The 22,490-nt window shown below is 39.0% G+C and overlaps 1 protein-coding gene across 1 annotated transcript in view; it reads right to left on the bottom strand.

The window, feature by feature from the left end:
• spon1b (spondin 1b) overlaps positions 1–22,490 on the bottom strand; it is a 131,644-nt gene that overhangs the window by 20,580 nt on the left and 88,574 nt on the right. The window contains exons 7-10 of the mRNA XM_084733851.1: positions 14,350–14,414; positions 9,842–10,043; positions 2,497–2,637; positions 1,778–1,853 (exon numbers count right to left, since the gene is read on the bottom strand). Coding sequence (XP_084589977.1) covers positions 1,778–1,853; positions 2,497–2,637; positions 9,842–10,043; positions 14,350–14,414 — 484 coding nt within the window. The remainder of the gene's footprint in view (positions 1–1,777; positions 1,854–2,496; positions 2,638–9,841; positions 10,044–14,349; positions 14,415–22,490) is intronic.

The following is a 22,490-nucleotide window of genomic DNA, read 5'->3' as shown; positions in this document are numbered from 1 at the left end:
GAAGAGGGGAAACGAGGGAGAATGAGAGGACAGGTGGAGTGAGAGAGGATGAAAAAGGAGGAGGGAAAGAAGCAAATGGTCTATGACTGACTGAGGAGGACATTTATTAGGCGGTGGGAGATCCTTGTTAAGAATTCTGCTGTGTGGGCAAAAATCCTGCACCCTACCCAAGGCCAGTTAAAGTAAGCAAAAAGCTTCTGTGCAACACAAACACCATCATGCACCAGTCTGTCCGATTTAGCCTGACATGTCTTGTAACTATAGAGTCACAGCACTGATCCCTCATCCCAAGTCAGAAGTGTTTATACACATTCTGAACTTCCTGTCAGAAAGAAACATATATACCTCCCAAAATGTGAAACTACTTCTTTAACCAAGTGTTCTGGGTTTCTAAAATGTTCATAAAATCATGCTTCAGTCGACAGGAGTGGATACCTTAGGGAATCAAATACAAAACGCTGAAAGTTTTCAAGACACATTCGATATAAAAATAATGGACAGCCAGTGCTAAAAAAATCCTAAATGTTTATGTTCTGGGATTCAAATACCAAAGCCAAAATATAAGACAGAAAGAGAGAACATGACAGAAAAACAAGCTTTAAGGCTGAAACATCATCGTCCAGAGTGACAGGATCTGTGACACATCACAGAATATAAAGTGCGTCTGATAAGGACAGGACCTGCTCCAGACGTGGTTGTGTTGCTCTGCAGCAGTGGGGCGCCCACTTCCTCACAGCAGGGTGGAGACAAAGCCCTGCCAGATGTGCGCTCTGGCTGTCTGACCTGAGCCCGTCTGAGACTCCGGACCAGTTGTGTCTGTAATGAGCTACGTGTGTGTCCTTGAGCACCGTCAGACACTGAATACCTACAGTGTCTTCTCAGTCTGTAAGATGAGAGTTAAAGGGATAGTTTGGATTTTTTTGAAGGGCTAACAGTCGGCATCCACACAGTTTGAAGAATCAGCAGGAGCACTGGTTTAGGAAGCTGAGCAATGTATTACTGTGGACAGGGACTGCAACAAAACATTTTTAGCCAGTTATAAAAAGGTCCACCTGAGAAAATCTGTATCAGTTTAAGTTTATGCTATATTTAGAATATTTTCACCATTTTACCTTGAAGTCAGAGAGCCGTTTCCTACAAGAAACTGCCTTAACATCAGCTACTGTATCTCTCTCTGAAGCCACCAGACTCCTCTGGTAAAATCAGTCATTTTACCTCGCAGAACACAGGATTCACATAAGCCAAAGGAGTCTGGTGGCTTTGGAGAGATCGATATTTGGCTTCTACATCGGCGGTTTCCAGTTGGAAAAGGCTGTCTGACTGCAAGGTAAAGTGGTGAAAATATGATTAATACAGCATACACTTAAACTGATATTGAGTTTTTTAGGTGGCTTAAATATATAACCCTGTCTACCTGCTGTACACTGATTAGTTTCCCACACTTGTACTCCTGCTCCTTCTTCAAACTGGGAGTCGTGTCCACCACCATCTACAAACACACTGACTATGGATAAGTACCTCACTTCACAAACCCACTTCAAGTTATCTGAACTATCCGTTTAAAGTGAATATTTTGCAAACACAGACATAAAGGAATGCAATATCATGTAATGACAGGGTTTGTTAATTACTTAAACACTCCATCAGCCTTTTAAATTAATCCATTCTATCTTGTTTAAGGTCTTTCCATGAAGAACTGTAATCAGGAAAGTGTGTGTGTGTGTGTGTGTGTGTGTGTGTGTGTGTGTGTGTGTGCGTGCATGTCTATTTACTGTACCTTCCTCCTTCTCCTCCTGTCCAATATCAGCTACGATGTCATCTATGGTGTCTGGAACCACATTACACTGCTCTCCCTGCACACACAAAGAAACGGTGTCACTCATGAACACACACACAAAACATATCCAAAGCTTCTTATAACTCGAAACAATGTTTAAGCATGAAACTTAATTTTTAAGCTTACAAATAGTAGTTTGCCCCTTGGCTGTGGAATCACCTGTCAATGTTATCACAACGTATATAGAACATGTATAATTTATTGGCACAAACGTAATGTAATGAAAATTCAGTCATTATCACCTCACCCTCATGCTGATTGAAGATCAGGTTTAGTTTTTTAGTCCACAAAACACTGCTGGAGTTTCACAGGAAAACAGAACAGTGACTACTTTCTAAATAAAACAAGTAACCAAAAAAAAAAAAAACATAAAATGCCTCCATACTGCTCGTCTGGTGTAATCCAAGTCTCCTAAAGCCCCAACATGTAGGCATTTTGTTTTCTTTCAATTTTTTTTTTCATTGAAAACTAGTCACCATTCACTTTCCTTGTGAAACTCCAGCAGTGTTTTGTGGGCTGAAAAACTAAATCTGACCTTCAATCTGCACGAGGGTGAGTAGATAATAACTGAATTTTCATTTTTGGGTGAACTAGGGAGGTACAGCGCACAGACAATCCTACCAAAATCAGATCATTTTCACTTCCATACTACGTTGTACCTTTCTAGCAATGCGTTCCACCACCACCTTGGCTACAGGAGTAATAGCCCCTCCCTCTGGGTCGTAGAATGGGCTCTGTGGATGGTCCAAACTGGTCAGGGGTCGGATCTTCTCCTGAGGAACGGTGGGCTTGTTTGGTGACTGAAAGAGGCCGATATGACAGCATAAGCGAGCAAATTAGATACAAAGTGCGGTATACAAAGATTAAAGCTGCTAGAATCACCATTTTTATCTTAACAATTGATCAAATAACGTCTTTCAGCTCACTGTTTCATTTTTTTATGGCCTACAACTTTCCAGTTTTTGTTCAGTCTTCCCGCTTTCATCAGTTCTGTCTTCCAGGGCAGCTGTTTTCAGCAAATAAACTCTATGAACCCAGTTTTCACTGCTTCCCACAACCAAACAGCAGACTGACTGGTAACTAACTTGTGAACATAGAGGAGCATTAAGCTGATAAAGATACATTTCCCCTTGGGATTATTAAATACCAAAACACAGACAAAAAAAACTGAGTGAATCTTGGACATTTACTCGTCAAATTGACACAAACGTGACCAGATGAATGCTATTGTTGATTCTCGTCTGCTTCATGTGTAGAGAGGCCACTGTTAACACAATCGTCTTAACAGCTTTATACTCGGAGGCAGCGGTCTTCAACATTTTGGACTGTCTGATACAGAGACAAAGCAGGAACCCCCTGCTGCTCATATTACATTGAATATTTTCGGGTCTTCTCTTATTTGCTCTTACCCATAGCTGCTCAGTCAGCAGCAGTTGTAGCATGGCTAATATTAGCTGTGTTAGCTTCACCATCATCCACTGTGGCTCACAAGAGCCAATAATAACACAGCTAACTGGCAAATATGTTTCAATAATACATATCTAACTGGTTCACTGGTGAACTGTTGATGGTGCTGCAGTGATCAGGCAGGTTATGTACCTCACATGATTGCACAAGGATTCATGGGTAACCTTTTGTGTAAATTAAACATTTTGCATTTTATTAGTAATAGGCCAAATAAGCGTCTCTGATAATATGTTGGATTCATGTTAATGTGTATTTTCAGACAAAAGAAAAAAAAATTGGGTGACCAGATGAGAATGTGAAAAATTCAGGACAGGATAGTTTTTTTTAGATATTTATTTCAGAAATTCCTCTTTTTGCTCTGCCATCTGGTTTAAAACAGGTCAAATGACATCAACAATCTGTTAGCAAGAATCATAACCTACATAAGTGATTTCATCAGAATATTTTAATGCATTCAGAGAGGAAAACAACGACTAATGAACAAGGCTAATTCATGTAGACTGATAATTTAATGAGAGGGTTCTCTCATTTGAAGAGTATTCTTTATTCTGGTGACAGCAGCAGCTTGTTGTGCATATCTCCAATAGGTTATTAATTATTGATGAGAATTTGGCAGCTCCAAAACAGACAATGGTTCAGCATATGACAGTGTCATCTAATCAGGTCCCCTCAGCATTTTTGCCTTCAAGGCTCAAGTCTCACAACAGACAGCTCTCGTTTTAGCTTGTTTGTATTATTTTCTGAACAAAAAAGACAGGATTTAAGATTTATGATAACTTTTTGTGATTTGAGACTGTCCTGAATTTTTAAGGATGTCTTGTCACTCTATGTAATAACCAGAGGCAGTTGTAGACCAGTTTTACTGGCAGGGCCAGACTGGGGCCAGTTGTTTTGTCAGAGGAGCACATTCAGGCCTGGTAGTGCATTAAAAAAAACACACACAACTTAAAATACTAATATTTGTTTGTATTTAGGCAAACTAGCACCATTAAAAGTAGCCAAATCCTCTGTTAGGAATTCATGTTTGCAAAGTATCCATGGATGTACAGATAACAATTATTGAATTACTTTAATAATGAAGAAAACTTCAGTGAAAATCACATTGTTAACCTTTTTAAAATGTCCATGTGATGTTTTCCATGTGTTGCAAGACGTACCAGGAGTGAAATAAGCATGTCTGAGCATTTCTTGTTTTGAAGCTGCAGTGAGCAGGGCCAGTCTCAAAAACACAGATTCAGTCAGGCTGGGTATATGATGTCATAAACCTAAGGAACCAATCCCGTTAATCAAGGTGGTGGAACTATACATATCTCTAGCAGCGATGTCCACACCACAACAGAAGCAGGATGTAGATGTTTACTGTGATTAGCTAATTATGGACAGGGACTATTTGCATATTCATGATTTTAATAAGGTATTTGAACTAATTTTGCAAAGCTATTACTTTATTTTATGCTGTTTGAAACCATGACTGGAGGTGAATGTGATGATTCTGAGGAAAGTTCTGGAATTATAAGGAGCATCTTTTCCTCTGTTTTGTTTGTAAGTGAATTAAAGATAAAAGTGTGTCCAATAAAATTGAAAGTCTTCACATTTTAGGAGAAAGTGTTAATAATAATGTTGCTGCTTATACTAAATATAATAATAATAATAATAATAATACATATTTTTTTTATATTCAGCAGAAAATACCATGATTGATAAGCCAGTGCCACATCACTGCACCAGTGATAATTTTATTATGACTATAGATTCATGGAGGAGGGGCCACAGAACCGCCCCTGGTAATAACTCTGTAAATGACCCGCTGAAGACTCAAACTCCAAGGTAAAATGTGAGTGGTGTGTTTGCAGCTGGTTCTGTTGCCCTCGGGCGGCCTGAGTAACACTGGGCACACAGTAACTTCACTGGAAAAAAATAATATCTCTGAGGACATGAATATAACACCTAGCAGAGGGCCCACCTGCTGTGCCGAACATCGTTACAGGAAGTTTTTAGCACAACAAGGACCTTTCAGTTTTCACTGTCATCTCCCTGGGCAGACGTGTTTGAGTCTGCAATGCAAATCTACAGTAGCTGTGACGGCTCTGTAACCATCAGGGGGGAAACGGACGCGTGCAAATGAAATGCTACAGGTGAAGATCAGGTCATGATTTGAAGGGGAACTATTCCCACCCTCCCACATTAGCATTGTACAAATTATGCACTTGCTGCTGGAATGGCTAGTGTCCTGGAGGAAAACATCTGCTCTTGTATATTGAGTATCAAACACGCCTGAGGGAAGAGAGTCTGAGTCTTTCACTGAGGAATGGTTAGAGTAATCACAGTTAAGCAGCCAAAATTTAGGGCATGGGAATTATTTGTGGGACAAGAATACTAATCCAATAGCTGCATATAGTGGCTGCATGTCTGTGAAACAGGCTTTTAAAAAGAGAACAACATGATTTCTCTTGAGGGTAGGAACAGCAGAGCGAAAGTAATTAAGGCATGCAAACTAGAATTAATAAAAAGCAATAACATTACAATAGCTGCATTGATTTTATTCTCCTTTCTGACCAAAAGTGGTGAAGTTGGCGTAGGTCAGGGGCCTGACAGAGACACCTACAGTCTCTGCGGCTCTCATAAGCCATATGGCCGGGGCCTCTTTTTTTGTTTGATCTCACTATGCATCATTTATATCCATTAACACCCCTTTAATAAGAGATTTGTGGGATTGTTTCCAGGTGTGTTTTGTAGCATGGGTGTCCATGTACTGTTAGAGCTTAAAAAGAAAAAACTCCACAGAGAGAAAGGAGAAAAACACACGACAAACATGAATCATTCTCTTTGTTCTTACAGGTTAACTTTCAAACCAACTTTAGATTTAATGTATGCAAGAGCACCGAATAAGACAGAGGGAAGACATCTACAGAGGAAGTGTCAAAGGAGCCATGAAGTTACATCCTCATCTACAGTCCTGGAACAACAATGTTGGTGATTCCCTTTGTAGTGACAAGTTTACTAAAAGTTTCCTCTCTGACTTTTTTGTTAAAAAAAATCCTGTGTGGAATGAGACCAAACAGAAGACTTCCATCACTTGTTGGAGACAATTATAAACTACTAACTTCACTTGTAATGTCTGCAAACAGAGAGAAAGTCTTTGCTTTTCATGCAGAGCGAAGGTCTGGAGGATGTGTACTTCCATGTCTCTGTCTGTAGGTGGCAGTGATTCAATGTCTGCTGTGCACTCGAATGCATGTATTATCAGATGGTAAACTTAAAGAAATGACACAGCGAACACTGAGCAGTTTAAGAGGTGTGGACGCTACATTATCACAACATCCAGGATGAAGGAAACAATGTCTACTCAGTGCAGACTTTTGTTATATTCTATGTTTTATAGAAAGACTGATTCTGATGAAACAATAACTCACAAACCATCCATTTACCTCACTCAAGATGGAAAAGAAATACTGCTGTCTAATCAATGTCAACTTCTGATTATGATCAGTACAATTCAAACTACCATAGTTATTGATCTTATGATCAGAACATTTAGTAACTACAAACCACAATTTGTTGTGTGACGTTGTATAAAATGTGAATAGAACATAATGCAATGATCTGCAAATACTTTTTTGTTTAACTATAATCAATTGAATACACAGTGATGGACAAAGTACTGAACCCCAGTACTTGAATCAAAGTATAGATATTCATGGTCAACTATTACTCAACTACAAGTCAAAGTTTCTCAGTTCTCAAAATTTTACTTGAGTTAAAGTACTTGAGTACTTGTTTTTAAAAGTACTGAAAAGTATTGAAAAGTACAAATTACAAAGTACATTTTCTAATATCAATACATGCTGTATTGTTTTCATGATGCATTTACAGAAGCTTGTAACTCTCTGAAACCATCTAATGATGCACTGACCTTCTTGTAGAACCACTCTGCTACACACAGTCTATAGAAACACCTATAAACACTTCAGCATAGAAATACAATCAAAAACAAAAAGGACAGCTGTTGTCATTTTCTGACGTATCTGTATTAAAGAAGCCAACTGCAAAGAATTCTCCAAGTAAATAAGTGAGATTTCTTTCTGTCTTCAGGAGCAGTATATACATTAATTTTATTTTTCACCACGATAAAAACAATCCAAGATTAAAAGCCTTAAAAAAATGGTTAAATTAAAACCATTTTAAAAAATGGTTGAATTCTTAACATCCATACTTCAAACCTGCTGCTGCTGCAGTCTTTTGTTTTCATCCACATGTCCCGGTTTTCATTGGCTTGTTTGTTATCAGAGAACCTGATTGGCTACAAAAATGCAGATAAAAGGTTTGTATTTTTATTCAAATTGTACTAAGTACTCAATTACGATTTTATAAGCAACTAAATAGATTACATGGTGTAATGACTACTTAAGTACAAGTACAGAGTTGAAAATTTTCTCATAAAAGTACAAGTACCCAATAAAACTACTTAATTACAGTAATTTGAGTGCTTGTGATTAGATACTTATACCCCTGAACAACATATATCTTGTCCCTGCACTACATTCAGTCAAATACAAATCAAAATGGATCTGCAAATCATTGCATTCTGGTTTTATTTACGTTCTACACAGTGTCCTAACTTCTTTAGAACTGGGGTTTGTACTAATAAAGCGAGAGCTAGTGTGGGTAAGAGGGCTAAAGAGGCCAAATAAATAGACTGAAACAGGATAAAATAGAAATGGAACAGGCAAGAATTCTTCCACGCATTTTAAAAGTACCAGAAGTCACGTTGAAAGAGGTCTGGATTTATGTGAGTGAAGTTTTTGAAAGGTATTTACCACCTCCCCTCAGCAGGATAAGCTCCTTGCTTATTCATGAACTTGTAAACTATAAATAAATTGCTGTAGTCTCAAAACACTGGGTGAATATGGATGAGCACCTTTCATTCTGCGGATGTAGAAAACTAAAGAAGAAGTCCGTCACAGGAACAGACAGCAAGGAAGTCAAGTGTGCTGTGATGTGAGGGTGTAAAACAAATGCTGCTTGCTGCTATTAGCTACTGAGCAATAAAGCTTATAATCATATACTTGCAATATACTTTTACTGTCAGCTTTCACCAGAGCCGGAGCTTTATCTCTAACAATTAGACTGCATCAGTGCTCCTTTAAATAAGGCACAGTCAACTTTGTGTCTGAGGGTCACTCTAAATGAGGCAGCTTGTCACCACCAGTGGCCATTCCCTTACTTATGTACAACTTTAAGCCTTTATACAATTTAAACAGGTGAGTTATATAAAAATGTTCCCCCCATACAACAAGGATATGACCCGTATTCTCCAAAATCATTGTTTTGTACCAGGCTGTAAACAAAACACGTTAATTTCTGTTGTAAAAATGGGGGTCTGTGGGGATTGATTCAGTTCTGACTCAGGCTCTATATAGTTACTGTTAATAGAGACAGCCCACAGTTAAGCCCCGCCCACACTGGAGGGGAAAATAATCCAAACAAAAGAAAAATGTCTTAAAGCTGCCATGTGCTGGGATGCACAAACAATAAGTTCAAGAACCCAAAACTAAGTTTTTAAAAGCTGCCATCTGAAAAAAACGAGCTCTAGATAAGTTTTCTGAATATAAAACCTCCATGGGTAAAAAATTCATAAAAGAAAGATTCATAATTGACCTTGGTTACAGTTTCAGGTGTCTTGTCAACAGTTTTACAGATGTCTCTTTTGAAATGCTAAGCTAGTGCTAACAGCTGAGAAGCCTCCAGCCGAAGTTTTAATGTTTCCATCTGACATGTTTTAAAACAAGAACCCTGTGAAAGTGTAATATGAAGTTACATAGCAGCTGTGTACGTGACACATAGCTAACATGACATTCATGCTGAACGAAGATAAAACTAGCTTACATCTCAGCAAACATTGGTCTGATGGTGAAGTACGGCAGGTATATCTACATCATAGATGACAGAAATACACTAACTAACGTGGGAAAAGGAAGCGCAGGGATTCAATCAGTGCAGCGGACCTTGAGATGGGTCATCCTGCTGGGCCAGCTGGACCACAACGTGGAAGACAGCCGGGATAGAAGCTAAGCTAACCCGCCTTAGACATGAGACAGTGAGCCAGAGCGAGATGAAGCGTCGTCGATGCACTTTTGATTCTGCATCAGCCCACATCCTCTTCCTCAAACCCCCACAGAAGAGATGCAGATGCAGTGGTATCTAACAAGTTTGTCTGGAGGTAAAGTTACTGCAGCTAGTAAGCTAGCATTAGTTAGCCAGACATGCTAACATTCGCAGCTTATGTGAAAGCAGCTGAAGACAGGGTTTAATCCATTCACCACACGTGTTTCATGGTTTTGAGAGACTACAAAAAAGACGCCACCGATCAGACTCATGAAACCCTGAGTATTGCTGCTAACCTACGATTGGACAGGTACTGTTTGGGGTGGGGTTTAACGAAGGATCAATTCTCCAGTGATTCTCCATGAAGGCAACGGATGTTTTCATCACCGCCAACATGTATTTGAACTAACCAGCAAAATTAGGATACATTACCTCATATGTGACACCATTATCAGTTCCTGCATCCCAGGGAATGAGGTCTGTCACCAGCCTCTGGACCCAGCCACACTCCTTGGTACAGAGGTCCTCTCCCGACAGCCCCACATTCCAGTCTGGGCTGGGCCCGAGCATAGTGAGGAAGGACATCAGGTGACGGGTCCGGTCCACAGAAAACTCTGCTGACGGAGCTGCTCGCCTGAAAAATTTACATCAAACAAAGAATCAAATAAATAATTTCCATTCAAAACATAATTTTAATGACACCACCTTAAGCATATTTCAACCATAATCATGAAGAAACATTTGCTATACTTCAGCACACTGCTACTGCAATTTTTTAGATAATTACTAACTAAATGGTCAGTTTAGATGTCATGACCTCTGTCCTGAGTAACACTCTGCTAATTGCTGGATAATTGAAGAGCTGAAATATCCAATTAGTGGCAGAAAATAGCTCATAATGACACATTCTCCCTGAATGTCCACAACCTACTGAAAAATAAAACATTTTCAGGATAATAATAGGGTAATTTAAAGTTTCTTTGCAAAAAAAAAAAGCAGTCCTTGGTGCCTTAATTATGATGTCTTCTTAACCAAGACACAAGAGCAAACACAACAATTTTTACTCAACAACTTTGCATGGAAAATTGAACAAAATGAGCTAATATTTCATCCTCACAGTGTGTGTGCGACTGTGGGTGCGCAAGCATGTGTGTGAATGTTCTCATTAGTAAAAATAATAGTGGCACAATATATCGCAAATGACAGACAACGCTAGGAGGGGTAATTAAACAGATGTTTGGTGAAAGATACAGTACATTAGTGTGTGTGTGTGTGTGTGTGTGTGTGTGTGTGTGTGTGTGTGTGTGTGTGTGTGTGCTCATGCAGGGCTGAGAGTCAGAACTGCGATAAGTTTCTAATTGCTCTTGAACTAATTCCAAAGAGTGGCCAGGATGCCCGAGTGTGTGACTATTCAGACAAGTTGGCCTGACGTCTGAAGAGCTGCATAAAGAAAGGAATCACAAAACAATTAAAAATATATTGTTTTTCTCTAAATTATTACAATACAAAAGTATCTGAATTTCAATTATAATTTAGCTCATTAAGGATGACAGAAATGGAACTTTTGTCCTGCTAATTAAGGATTAGATAAAGCCCATAATGAAGATTAGGTTTCATTAGGTGTTTATGTTTCATGGAAAGGTCACATCATCAAAGGATTCTGTAACAAAATAAGTATAATGTGTCTCATATTGTTTCTGTTGATAATGCAGCACGTCCTACATTTTCTAGATGTAGTTTTTGTGATAATGTGATGATCACTGAACAAGAATGTTGCACATCTTTGTTTACCTGAGGCAAAACAGCTTATTTCTACGCCTTAGAAAAATAGATATATATGTACATAATGTAAAATAATCTTGGCTTGGAGGAACACAGCTTCTCAGCAGAATAAAATGAAAGAGCGTATTGTTTTGCAGGCCTCCAAAATATCAACTTTTCATGAACAGAAAGAAGAATCGGTCGTATCTTTAGCTTGACTATCAGACCAAAACATTTTATAAATCCAAGTATGCATAATTTCTCAACCTACAGAGAAGCCTGTAATCTTTCAACTTAAGTTTAGACACTAATTATACACAAACTAATGATCAACACATCCATCAAGAGCTCCAGTGTTGATGAAATCCTCATGGTCAATTCAATGTTAAAGTCAATACATTCACTGGTTAGACAGAAAGGCTTTAAAGTTGAACTGAACTTTAAATTCTCCTCCCAGTTTGTGTAAATAAATTTAAACTTGTGACACTGCGTGCATATATTTGTGCATATTTTCAGTATTTCCAGTAGCAGAATTGAACTGACACACTGTCCACACCACACCGATGGCCGGAGCAAGTCGCAGTCCTGTGCAGGCTACACAAATAGAAGATATTTTTACAACGTCTGACCTTTTAGATCACCATTTGGAAGACAGGCAAAACCTGTGCTGTTCATTCCGGTCAGAAATCAGGAGATACTTACCCGAGCTTGCTAATGTTACAAGCACATCCAACAACATGTTATTTTTGCACCAGCTGAGTCACAGTGTACTGTAAGAAGTGATGAAACTACATGTGGGATGAAGCAACAGCTAACGATGTTAGCCTCCAGCTGTTTAACTGCCTGTGAGCCTGCTGGAAGTGATGTGATAATAACATTTAATAACTGTTTTTAGTGCCTGTCCACACACACATTGCACCGGTCAAGTTTACAGTTGGACCCAAAAATTCATGCTCCCTGGAGAACTCAAATTTAGGGGGCACTATCACTGAAGACAAGTAAATAACATTTAAATTTCTTCTTCTTCATAAATGCAATTATCACCAAATAAGTCTCTAAACACTTTGCTCAATAAAGACGGAGGACAGCTTTTCTTACTAAAACTAGCTGGAATCAATTACAGGGTAGAGATAATAATGATTAATCATTAATTTTGTTTGGTGAAGCCATTTGTTGAATAAAGACAGACGACAAGAGCAGCCATTTCAAGTGAGAGCGGTATTCTTTCATCATTCTGTTTGTTTAAATCATTAGTACTGTGAATTACAACCCCAGTTCCAATCTCAATACATTGATTTGAATTTGATGCCTGTAACACAATTCAAAAAAGCTGGGAGGGGGGCAACAAAAGACTGTGAATCTTGTGGAATCTGAGACGGACCGATGCTAAGTGAAAAAGTGGTGCTGTGGTCTGACGTGCCCACATTTCAAATTGTCTTTTGGAAATCACTGATGTTGTGTCCTCAGGGCTGAAGAGGAAAATGACCATTCATCTTGATACCAGCGCCAACTTAAAAAGCCAGTATTTGTGATGGTACGGGAGTGTGTTAGCGCCCATGGCATTATGGGTAACTGTCACGTCTGTGAAGGACCCATTAATGCTGGAAGGTACATGCAGGTTTTGGAGCAACATATGCTGCCATCCAGACAACGTCTTTTTCAGAGACGTCCCTGCTTATTTCAGCCACGCAACGCCAAGACACATTCTGCACGTGTTACAACAGCGTGGCTTCATAGTAAAAGAGTTCAGGCACTAGACTGACCTGCCTGTAGTCCAGACCTGTGACCCACTGAAAATGTGTGGTGCATTGTGAAGCACAAAACAGACCCCAGACTGCTGAGCACCTGAGGTCATACATCAAGCAAGAATGGAGCAAATTTCACTCTCACAACTTCAACAATGAGTGTCCTCAGTTCCCAAATGCTGACTGAGTGTTGTTAAAAGAAAAGGTGACGGAAAACAAGACTCTGCTTTTTTGAAACGTGTTGCAGGCATCAAATTCAGAATGAGTGTACATTTACCAAAAACAATTGTGTTCTTCGCTCAGTTGAATATAGGTTGAAAAGGATTTGCAAACCACTGCATTGTTTTCATTTTTCATTTTACACACCGTCACATAACACTGTGCTCTAGAACTGTTTAAATAAAACTTAAACTGAGAAAATTAGTCATTAATGATTCATTGATTATCGATTGCAAGCATGTTCAACTATTGGTTAAGGAAAATGCATCACAGAACTAATCCAAAGTCTTATGTTGCCCCTTCATATGGGGGCAGGGACATGCCAAAGCCATGTGCTGACCACTTAACAGTAAGGTGTGTCCTTGAAAAAACATGGGGGGCATAGTTTTGTTAGTAGCTGTACTTGTCGCTGTTTAAGCAACTAACTTACATTTAGGAATCCCCAAATGATTGACAGGTAGTGAGATCCCTGATTGTCTGGTATCGCAAGACTCAGTGTTGCCAGATGCAAAATACAGCAATATCATACTGCGACTTTAAAATGATTGTATTTAATAAAAATTATTGTACATACAGACACAACCTGGGAACTGGGCGGGATATTACACCAAATGGCGTAAGTATGCCATGTGCACCACATTACACGGAGGCTCCGTCAACTAAACAGGACCACAACAGTTTATCGCTTTTCACAGAAACAATAAGCAGCTCATCACGCAATCGCTCTTTCTGTTCACACCCGTCAAAATAAAAGCCCCAGACTGCGTCACTGCTCTACGAGCTGCTTGATTAGTGTGATGCCGATGTGATTTCTGGTTTTGAAATTATTGACTTTATATTGTACAGTTGTTAAAATTATGGTACAAATACAATAATTATCACACATCTGGCAACACTGGTTGAGGCTACACAAGTTAAGTTTAGTTTATCTAGCGAGACAGTGCAAATAATTAAATACACATGGTAAAAAAATGACAGAATTAACTAAAAGGCTATTTTTCATCTGTAAACTATTGCCAATGTGTTAAATGGCTTCATAAAACACAAGGAAAAACAAACACGGGATATAAATAAATAAATGTAACTGTAATCACTGTTCAGCGTTAAAGTAGCTGTTTCACAATTTCCTAATTTTCTTTCGGATCTTCTTTTCAATCACACCTCTCACAGAAGTGCCTCTTCTCTTTAGTGAAACTGACATTGAGTGATACTTACAGGTTGAGCGGCTGCCACGCCGGCCACTGAGCCTTAGTTTTAATGACAGTCAGCACTTCATCTCCCTGCAGACAGACAGAGGCAGAGAAGGAGAGAGATACAAGAAGCAATTTGTCACTAAATGGACGACGATGGAGGGAGAAAAAAAAAAGAAACATTGACAGAGAAGAGGCCAAAATTGACAAATTGACATGAATGAGGGTGAGTACTCTCATCCAAGGACAGCAGAAGTGTATTCCACTTTTCAAAGGCTTAAGAGCCTGGACAAAGTGTGTCTTATCACGACAAAATGACTCTGTGCTGGTCTATAATAGTCCCCTGTTATTCTAGTGAAGAAGCTCACTATGCACTCTGCACCGCACCCACCACTCTTCATAGTCTCTGTGTAGCATTATGGCCACTTTATGGACACATTATCTATCATAATGCATCAGATGTAATTACTCAGCCACAAGCTGGAAGACAAATGATGGATTTAGTGTGGGCCAGTAGTTGATTAGGACTGAATTGGAAGTCCCGTATGTGCCCTTTGTGCTTTCATAAGTGCCTTTATTGTGTTTTCTCCACTTCTCCATCTTTTTGTCTTCTCAAACACTCACACAAACACACACTACAAATACACACAAACACACACAACAGCTTCAGTTTGGGATATGCCAAAAAAAAAAAAAATCCTTTTTTCTGGTTGACTGAAGGTTCTACAGTCGCCTTGAAAGCACCACCCCCCCCCTCCCTCTTTCTCCCCGGGGCGCTGTGGAAAAAACAAGTGTGTGAGAATGTGTGTGTGTGCATTGGTGGGTGGTTTGGGTGGGTGTGTGCGTGCATGAAAACAAGTTTAGAAGTCGGTGTCCATCTTCTCTTCAGAGCAGCCCGGGGCTCTGTGGCCTCTCTGGCCTCAGACCTCACTCCACACTCTCTCTCTCTCTCTCTCACACACACACACGTCTGCACACATACACACAGATGGGCTCAGGTGGACACACATACAGATATATGTATATGAATATAGACCGCCAGAGGCACAGAAACACACAAGCTGGCACATAGAAGAACCAATGAACAATATATGACTGTCCAGAGAAGTGAGCAAGAGTTCAAGTAAAACTCAGAACTTGTTTGGAAAAATAAACTGAACAATCCTTTGCAGGATCTTTTTTTCAATTGTTAACCAGCATCGGTCAATAATGAGACCATTTTTTGAAAAGCCTTCACACAGTCTGCATTACCAACATGCCAAACAATTAATCTCTCCACCAAATCTCACTCTAAACACCAAAACACTTCATACATGTCTCATTCAACAATAACACTGGAAAGACATTTCACTCCGAAAGCATCTTTACAGATAGTAATTTACTTGTGAAAAGTTGAAACAAACAGGGAAACAACAAATTACTCTTGCAGCCCTGGTGGTGTAGATTTTATCTTTTTGCCCATACATCAAGGGGAGAAAGTCCACAGGAGTCCATTATGTCTTAAACTGAAACTGGCGGAATAATCAGCAGACGCTTTGTCCTGATGTTCCCTTAAGTTCTGGATTTTTGATCGTCCTGGATAGTCTTTAAACATTCACAGATAAGGTCATGATGAATCCGTGCCCAAATAAGATCAGACCCAACACATCTACAGCATATAGAAATACCCTTTTGGTCTGCAAATCCAAACACAGGATGTATTCATACACAAGGTCTGAGACCACAGTTAAGCACCCTCGGCTCCATTGCTCAGGGTCAGTGATATCCAAACCAGATTACAGTGACGTCGTCTCTGTTCAGAGAGACAAGACAAGCACCTCTCTAACCTTAGCTGCCATAGCAACACTATCAAATTGTTCCCTTGTTTATTTGAAAGGAGAAGACAGCTGCATCTACTGTCTAGAATAGAGACAGCATGTCTATTAAGAATTAGTGCGGGCCTCTCGATGACTCAAAGCCTTTGTATGATACCTAAAATTTTGAAAACCCCTAACACCTGGAATGTCAGGTTTCAGGGCTGCAATGATTAATGACAAAAGTAATTACAAAAAATACATCATTCATAGTTTATAGTGCTGTGTACCGTCCCCTGTTGTCTTTTTGGTAATGAGACTACAAACTGCTACAAATAGGACGTCTAGGTTTTTGGCTGAAGTTGCAATCTGCTGTGTTTGCAATGATTACTACAGGTTTTTCCAGTTTGATTGGTTACCTGCAGACACTGGGATCTTTTTGGTCTGAAAATTGAAGCACTTAGTGAGTTGTTGTCATGTTTTGTAGGATAATGTGTTAACGGTTTCAAATAGCTCTTGATATATGCATGATTTTCTCGGACAGTATTCAACATTATCAATTAATAAACTGAGTGTTTAGACTAGTCAACTAGTCTAAATTTAAATTTGGGTTTAGTTGACAGGGAATTTAGTCACCAGGAACAGATCTTAGCAAATGTCATATGATTTTTCTTTTTTTTCAGTGAAAATGAAAAAAAATGCCAAAGTAATCACAATGTACTAACCACATGCAGTCTCTTGCGTTAGATCAGTTATGTAAATCTAGAATTTGAAAATGTTACAAAATTCTAGACAAAATATGTATTTCCAAGGCTTTGTTTATTTTTACATACTGCAAAACAAAGCTACTTATTTTTTGACATTTTTCCAATGTGACTACACGACATACTCAACACAAATCATAGAAATGACTAATACACTTCACCACAGTTCATGTTTTTTCCACTGTAGTAGCTCAAATGCAAGGAAGGCAGTAATTACACCCACTTTCTAAATAAATATGTTGAATGGATAAACATGTTGAAGGTAATTTTCTCCATCGTTCTTTCACTCCCTCCACCATCTGCCTCTACCAGGAACTCTCAATGCTTTGGTCCAATTTAGGCGAAGAGGAGAAAAAAATTCCTATTCCTGTGAAACAGTCCTGCACATTTTATGGCAGCCCTCAGCCCGTTTCACGTAATACAAAATGCTTCATGGAGGCTGGTAGGAGATGCAAATCTTCCTGTAATGGTCCTGTTTGTTTACGGTAATTATCGTAATGGCACAAAATGACTGTGATTTACCAATGTTTAAATGCACATTACATTTTCATGAATGTTTTCGAGAAGAGAAAGAGTGAAACAGAAGGAGGGGGGAGGTGGAGGTGGAGAAGCTGGTCAGGTAAGGACAGAGAACAGGAGGAGAAGATGAAAAAGAAATGAAATCACAAGTGTGGATGAGGATGGCGAGAAACCTTTGGAATATACAAACAGATTCTGTAGAACCCTGTAGAAGAGTGTCTTCTAGATAAAAAGATTGGAATATAAAAAGGTTTTCAGTAGCTCCCCCTAAATGAGTTCTAGATAAATTCCTTAAAATGGAAAAAGGTTCTCAGTAGAACCTCTCGAGTGTGTTCTATATAAAAATTCTTGGAATATAAAAAGGTTCCCTGTAGAACCTTCTGAATGTGTTTTAGGTAAAACCTTTGGAATACAAAAGGGTTCTTAGAAGAAGACACTTGGTCGGTTCAAGATAAAAATCCCATGAAATAAAAAGGTTCTTGTAGAACCCCTAGAATGTGTTTGAGATAAAACCCTTGGAATATAATGAGGTTCTCAATAGAACCCCTGGGTAGGTTCTAGATAAAACCCTTTGAATATAAAAAGGTTCTCCATAGAGCCCCAAGACAGGTTTTCTGGGTGGAACATGAATCTCTCATTGGGGGGTCTGGGTGACAGGTGGTTCTAGGTTGAACCCTCTAAAAGGGTTCTGAGTAGAGCATTTACAAAGAGTTTTAACAGGAACCAAAAAGGGTTCTCCTATGGAAACAACACAAGAACCCTTTATGGTTCTCATCAGCTCCTTAATTCCTAATCGTGCAGCTGAGAGGGAGGAAACAACAAGAATGCAGTTAATGGAAGTCGGGAGACAACGTGAGACAGGAGGGATGTTTAAAGAGCAGAGGTCAGAGGAGACACACAAAGACACTCAGCCAGTTAAAAGAACTTCACATTCATTACATTCACTCTGTACCTCCCTACAGTGACATGATAATACTTCCTTCACTCCCTCCCTCTCTTACTTGCTCTATTGTTCCGTCCTTCCCTCCCTCCTTTCCAGTTAACTTTCCCGTCTTTTATTCCTCCTTCACAGCTGATTTTCTTTCTTATTTGCTCCTTTCTCATGATCCCAATGTCCATTTTCATGTTACCCTCTTTTTTATTTATTTTATTTTATATTTACATAATTATGAATTGATCATTAATTAATTGGTCTGAATAATTTTTAAGAAAAAAAGGTGATTGCAGCTCCTTAAATCTGAGTATTTTATGGTTTCTATACTCCTTTAGGACAGTAAACTGAGAGAACAAAACAAGACATTTGAGGACGTCATCTTGGTCTTTAGGAACCACTGAGCAATATTTTTTAGCATTTTCTAACACTTTACAGACAAAACAACTATTTGATTAACTGAGGAAATAATTAGCAGATTAATCAACAATGAAAAAAATTGTTAGTTGCAGCCTTATCCTAAAGTACACGTTACTGATATCTAGAGTTTGTTGATTAATTGATTATTTAATTAAGTCTCTTTATAATATTTACAGAGACACTATAGTTCCCACCAAGAGCAAGCACTAAGGCGACAGCACCAAAGAAAAATTTCTTTTAACAAGACAAATTTGACCTGATCAAGGCGTGAAATGAAAAGTCGGGGGATCAAAAGTCAATAGGCCCCATTATCTGGGAACCATGTGTTTATACACCAAATTTCATGACAATTTATCCAGATTTATCCAGAATTTGTTGAGATATATGTCAACCAAATTTGTGGAACAACTAACAGACCAGTCCATTGTCTTCAATAACACAACTTTAGACTTTGAAATTGTGCGCAGGCTTGGAATACACTTGCAGACACCCTGCCTCACTTACCTCACATGCCTTATACAACATGATGTCCTTATTTTAACCTCAACTGCTTTATTCCACTACACAACTGTGTCGTGTTCGTAGCCTTTCTAAAAAGCTTGTGATCCCACCAGAACGGATGCCACATCAAGCTGCACAGAACAGATAGAACAAGCAGGAAGTGAGACACAGGAGCGTCATTGCGAATCTGGGCAATTTTCAAAATTGATTGTACACAACCCCGATCATATAAACAGAAAAAAAAAGAAGAAACAATTAAACTACATAGCCTATTTACTCATGGTATATGCAAAAAAAAACAAGGAAAAAGACCAAATCAACAAAATTTGGGCAACTAAACACAATCAAAACACTTTGCTTCTTAGTGCTCTTGGTGGTGCATGAAGCTGTGTGTGGAGGAGTGATCAAACCATGCTGCAGATGCAATGTACCCAGTGGAATCAAGTTGTAAACCTAAGTAGTTTTGTTGGTTAAATCTAATCAAACTGCGACATTACCACAACATTAACCATGTTAATTTTGTTACCATGGCAACAAAGATCCGCTCACCACATAGGTTAACTGGATGGATTGGTGTATCACCTGCACGCAAAATTTTTTAGACAATCATTGGTTGCAATCCCCAAGAGGAAACTTGACAAAAAATATCAGCGCTTTGTAAATATCTCCTTGCATTTCAGGTCAACAGTGATCCACACACACATGTTTATTTACCGCTGAAAATGTCTGAGCCTGAGTTACAGAGACTGAACTCCACAAAGGTGAGACTCTCTCATACTCTCTCTGTGAGAGATCCGCTGCCATTCATGTCCTGTCAGACAGCAGCAGGTGTGACAGCGATGAAAGCGCAGAGGAAAGAGCTGAAGCCTGAGACACACACACACACACACACACACACACACAATAAATTACAAAGATTAGTAAGTGACAGTGCTGGCCAGCACACAGGTGCACAGTGCTGAGGTGAAAGAGTGCTGTGAGTCACTGCTGTCCAAGCAGCATCTGAGCTATGACAGCACAAAATAAAATCTCTATCCAGACCATCTGGCTGATGGACGGGAAAACAGTGACAGTGGACCAGAGAGACAGAGGAACAGAGTGATGCAGAGAAGATGGACAAATACAGACCTAAACAGCAGCCAGGTTTCAATCCACATGTTCTTGCAAGTAATTATTAATAAAATGTGACAGCTAAATGGAAAAGAACAAGGCTCCCTGTGACTCTGGAAAAAAAAAGTATATGGAAATGAATAACATTTATTTTTGTTTAACATTTTAATTCTCATTTATAACTGTTAAAAAGATCCAACATGTAAAAAACAAAAAAGTTGAGAAAACTCAAGATTTCAAGGCAACATACTCCAATAGATTTTTGTTAAGTTAACTGTTAAGTTTTGAATAAGATTACCAACTACTAATCTTTCGTTGAGAGAATTTACTTTTCTTCTTTAGATGAACCTGATGAGTCACCTCAGCTACTTTTCACAGTCTAAGGTGATTCTTACATTTGCTGACGGTAAAAATAATAGCCTACACTCCAACTTTTTTTTTTTTTAACTTTTAATATTTCATCAACTAAAATGTGTCATTGCCAACATCTACAGCTTCATGCCTTTCCCTCTACATTTTGACTGTGGCTAGTCTTCTTGAATATCCATATACTAGCTATGGATGCCAGCCTGCCAAGTTTTTAGGGAAAAGAGAGAATTTAATGGTTGCAGCTCCAGACTGATGTTTTTTTTTCCTTCTTTTGAAACAAAAATTGCTCTCTGATCATAAAAATTGGAGACCCCTGCCCTAGTAGCAGAGAGTGCTGGACCAGAGGGTTTGTTTTCTTGATGTTAGTCTAGTCTTGTTAGTTAGTTGTTAGTCTAGCAAGTTAGAATCTCTGGCCTTGACTATGGCTCTGACATATCAGTAGCCTAATTGTGCTGTGTTCTGATACATCCATGGCGCGGTCTGTGGAAGTGTACAGATGTTGAACAGATGAGGCCCAACCATGGAGCCTTGGGGAACTCCACATCACCTTTTACTTAAATGTGTAATTACCGATCAAGACAAGACCGCCACTATAGACTGAAAATCAACAATCAAGTTATTTTAAGTTGTGTTTTTACACAGTGATCAGATTATTGGGAGCACCTTTTTAGACATTTACAATTAGTTTGCATAGTTTATATCACATTCTTGGACTGCCACACACTTTAGAAGGTACAGACACAATATTTTTAAGGTTTCAGTAGTAAACTCTGTTAGGGTTAGACAGGGTTTGTTCGAATTAGAATCCATGGCTCCAACCATGGCTCTGAAATATTACCTGCTGTGTATGGATAAATCAAAAGTTCTGCTGTGGTGCTTTAATTACTAAGGTCAAGAATAAACATTCTTGCTCAACATAAAACTCATTGTTGTTTCCAAGTTTAAATTACTGAACAATGGATGCTTTCTAAGCATCAGCTATGTATTGCAATATTTCAAAAAAAAAATTATCTTTTGACGCTTGCCGACAAAAGAAAAATATCAGTTAAAAAGATGGTCTGTCTGTGTGATAGAAGCATTCCCATGTTGCTTTTTGTGTGACATTTACAGAATTTTGGACTAGATTTTTCTCGACAGCTGAATAAAAACATACATGTGTGTAGAGGACAGAGGCGCACAAAAAGACAGCCAGCACCATTCCTTCCCAAATCCCCTCAGTGGTCTCACAATTCTGCCCACTTATCACACGCTCACTTTGGAATGAAGTTTTGCCTGGAGGGACTCTCCGCGCCGCAGCGTGAGGCTCTGTATTGTCTTTCCAGACTCTGTCTAATAAAGGAAAATGAGCCTGGGGACTTAGGGAAAAGGTGTCTAATAAAAAAAACCAACACTGTGCTAATGCAATTACAATTGCACAGAGGCTGTTGAACAGATGGATGACTGGGCCACGATGTTGTAACTCAGTCGGATAAAATTCACAGCTTAGGTCAAAATGTGGGAACACACACACTCAGACATACATATCCACTCACACGTGTAAGTGCTCACTTAGAGTCGTGCTATCTGGGAACACACACATGGTTTTATCTGAAGGTGACAACATGATGAAACAATCTGCCCTTGTGGAAATAAATTGTAATTGCCCTCGTCTAGCGAGATGTCTTCGATCATTTGTCAAGTATCATTTCACAAACACACACACGTACACACATACACGCCATTTTCCGCTCAGCAGGTCATTTATCAACCACCTGTGACA

The sequence above is a fragment of the Lutjanus erythropterus genome, chromosome 13 (assembly GCF_056507025.1).
Source record: "Lutjanus erythropterus isolate fLutEry1 chromosome 13, fLutEry1.hap2, whole genome shotgun sequence".
Classification (NCBI taxonomy): domain Eukaryota; kingdom Metazoa; phylum Chordata; class Actinopteri; order Lutjaniformes; family Lutjanidae; genus Lutjanus; species Lutjanus erythropterus.
The sequence above is the reverse complement of the archived record's forward strand: the minus strand, read 5'-3'. Positions and strand labels throughout refer to the sequence as shown.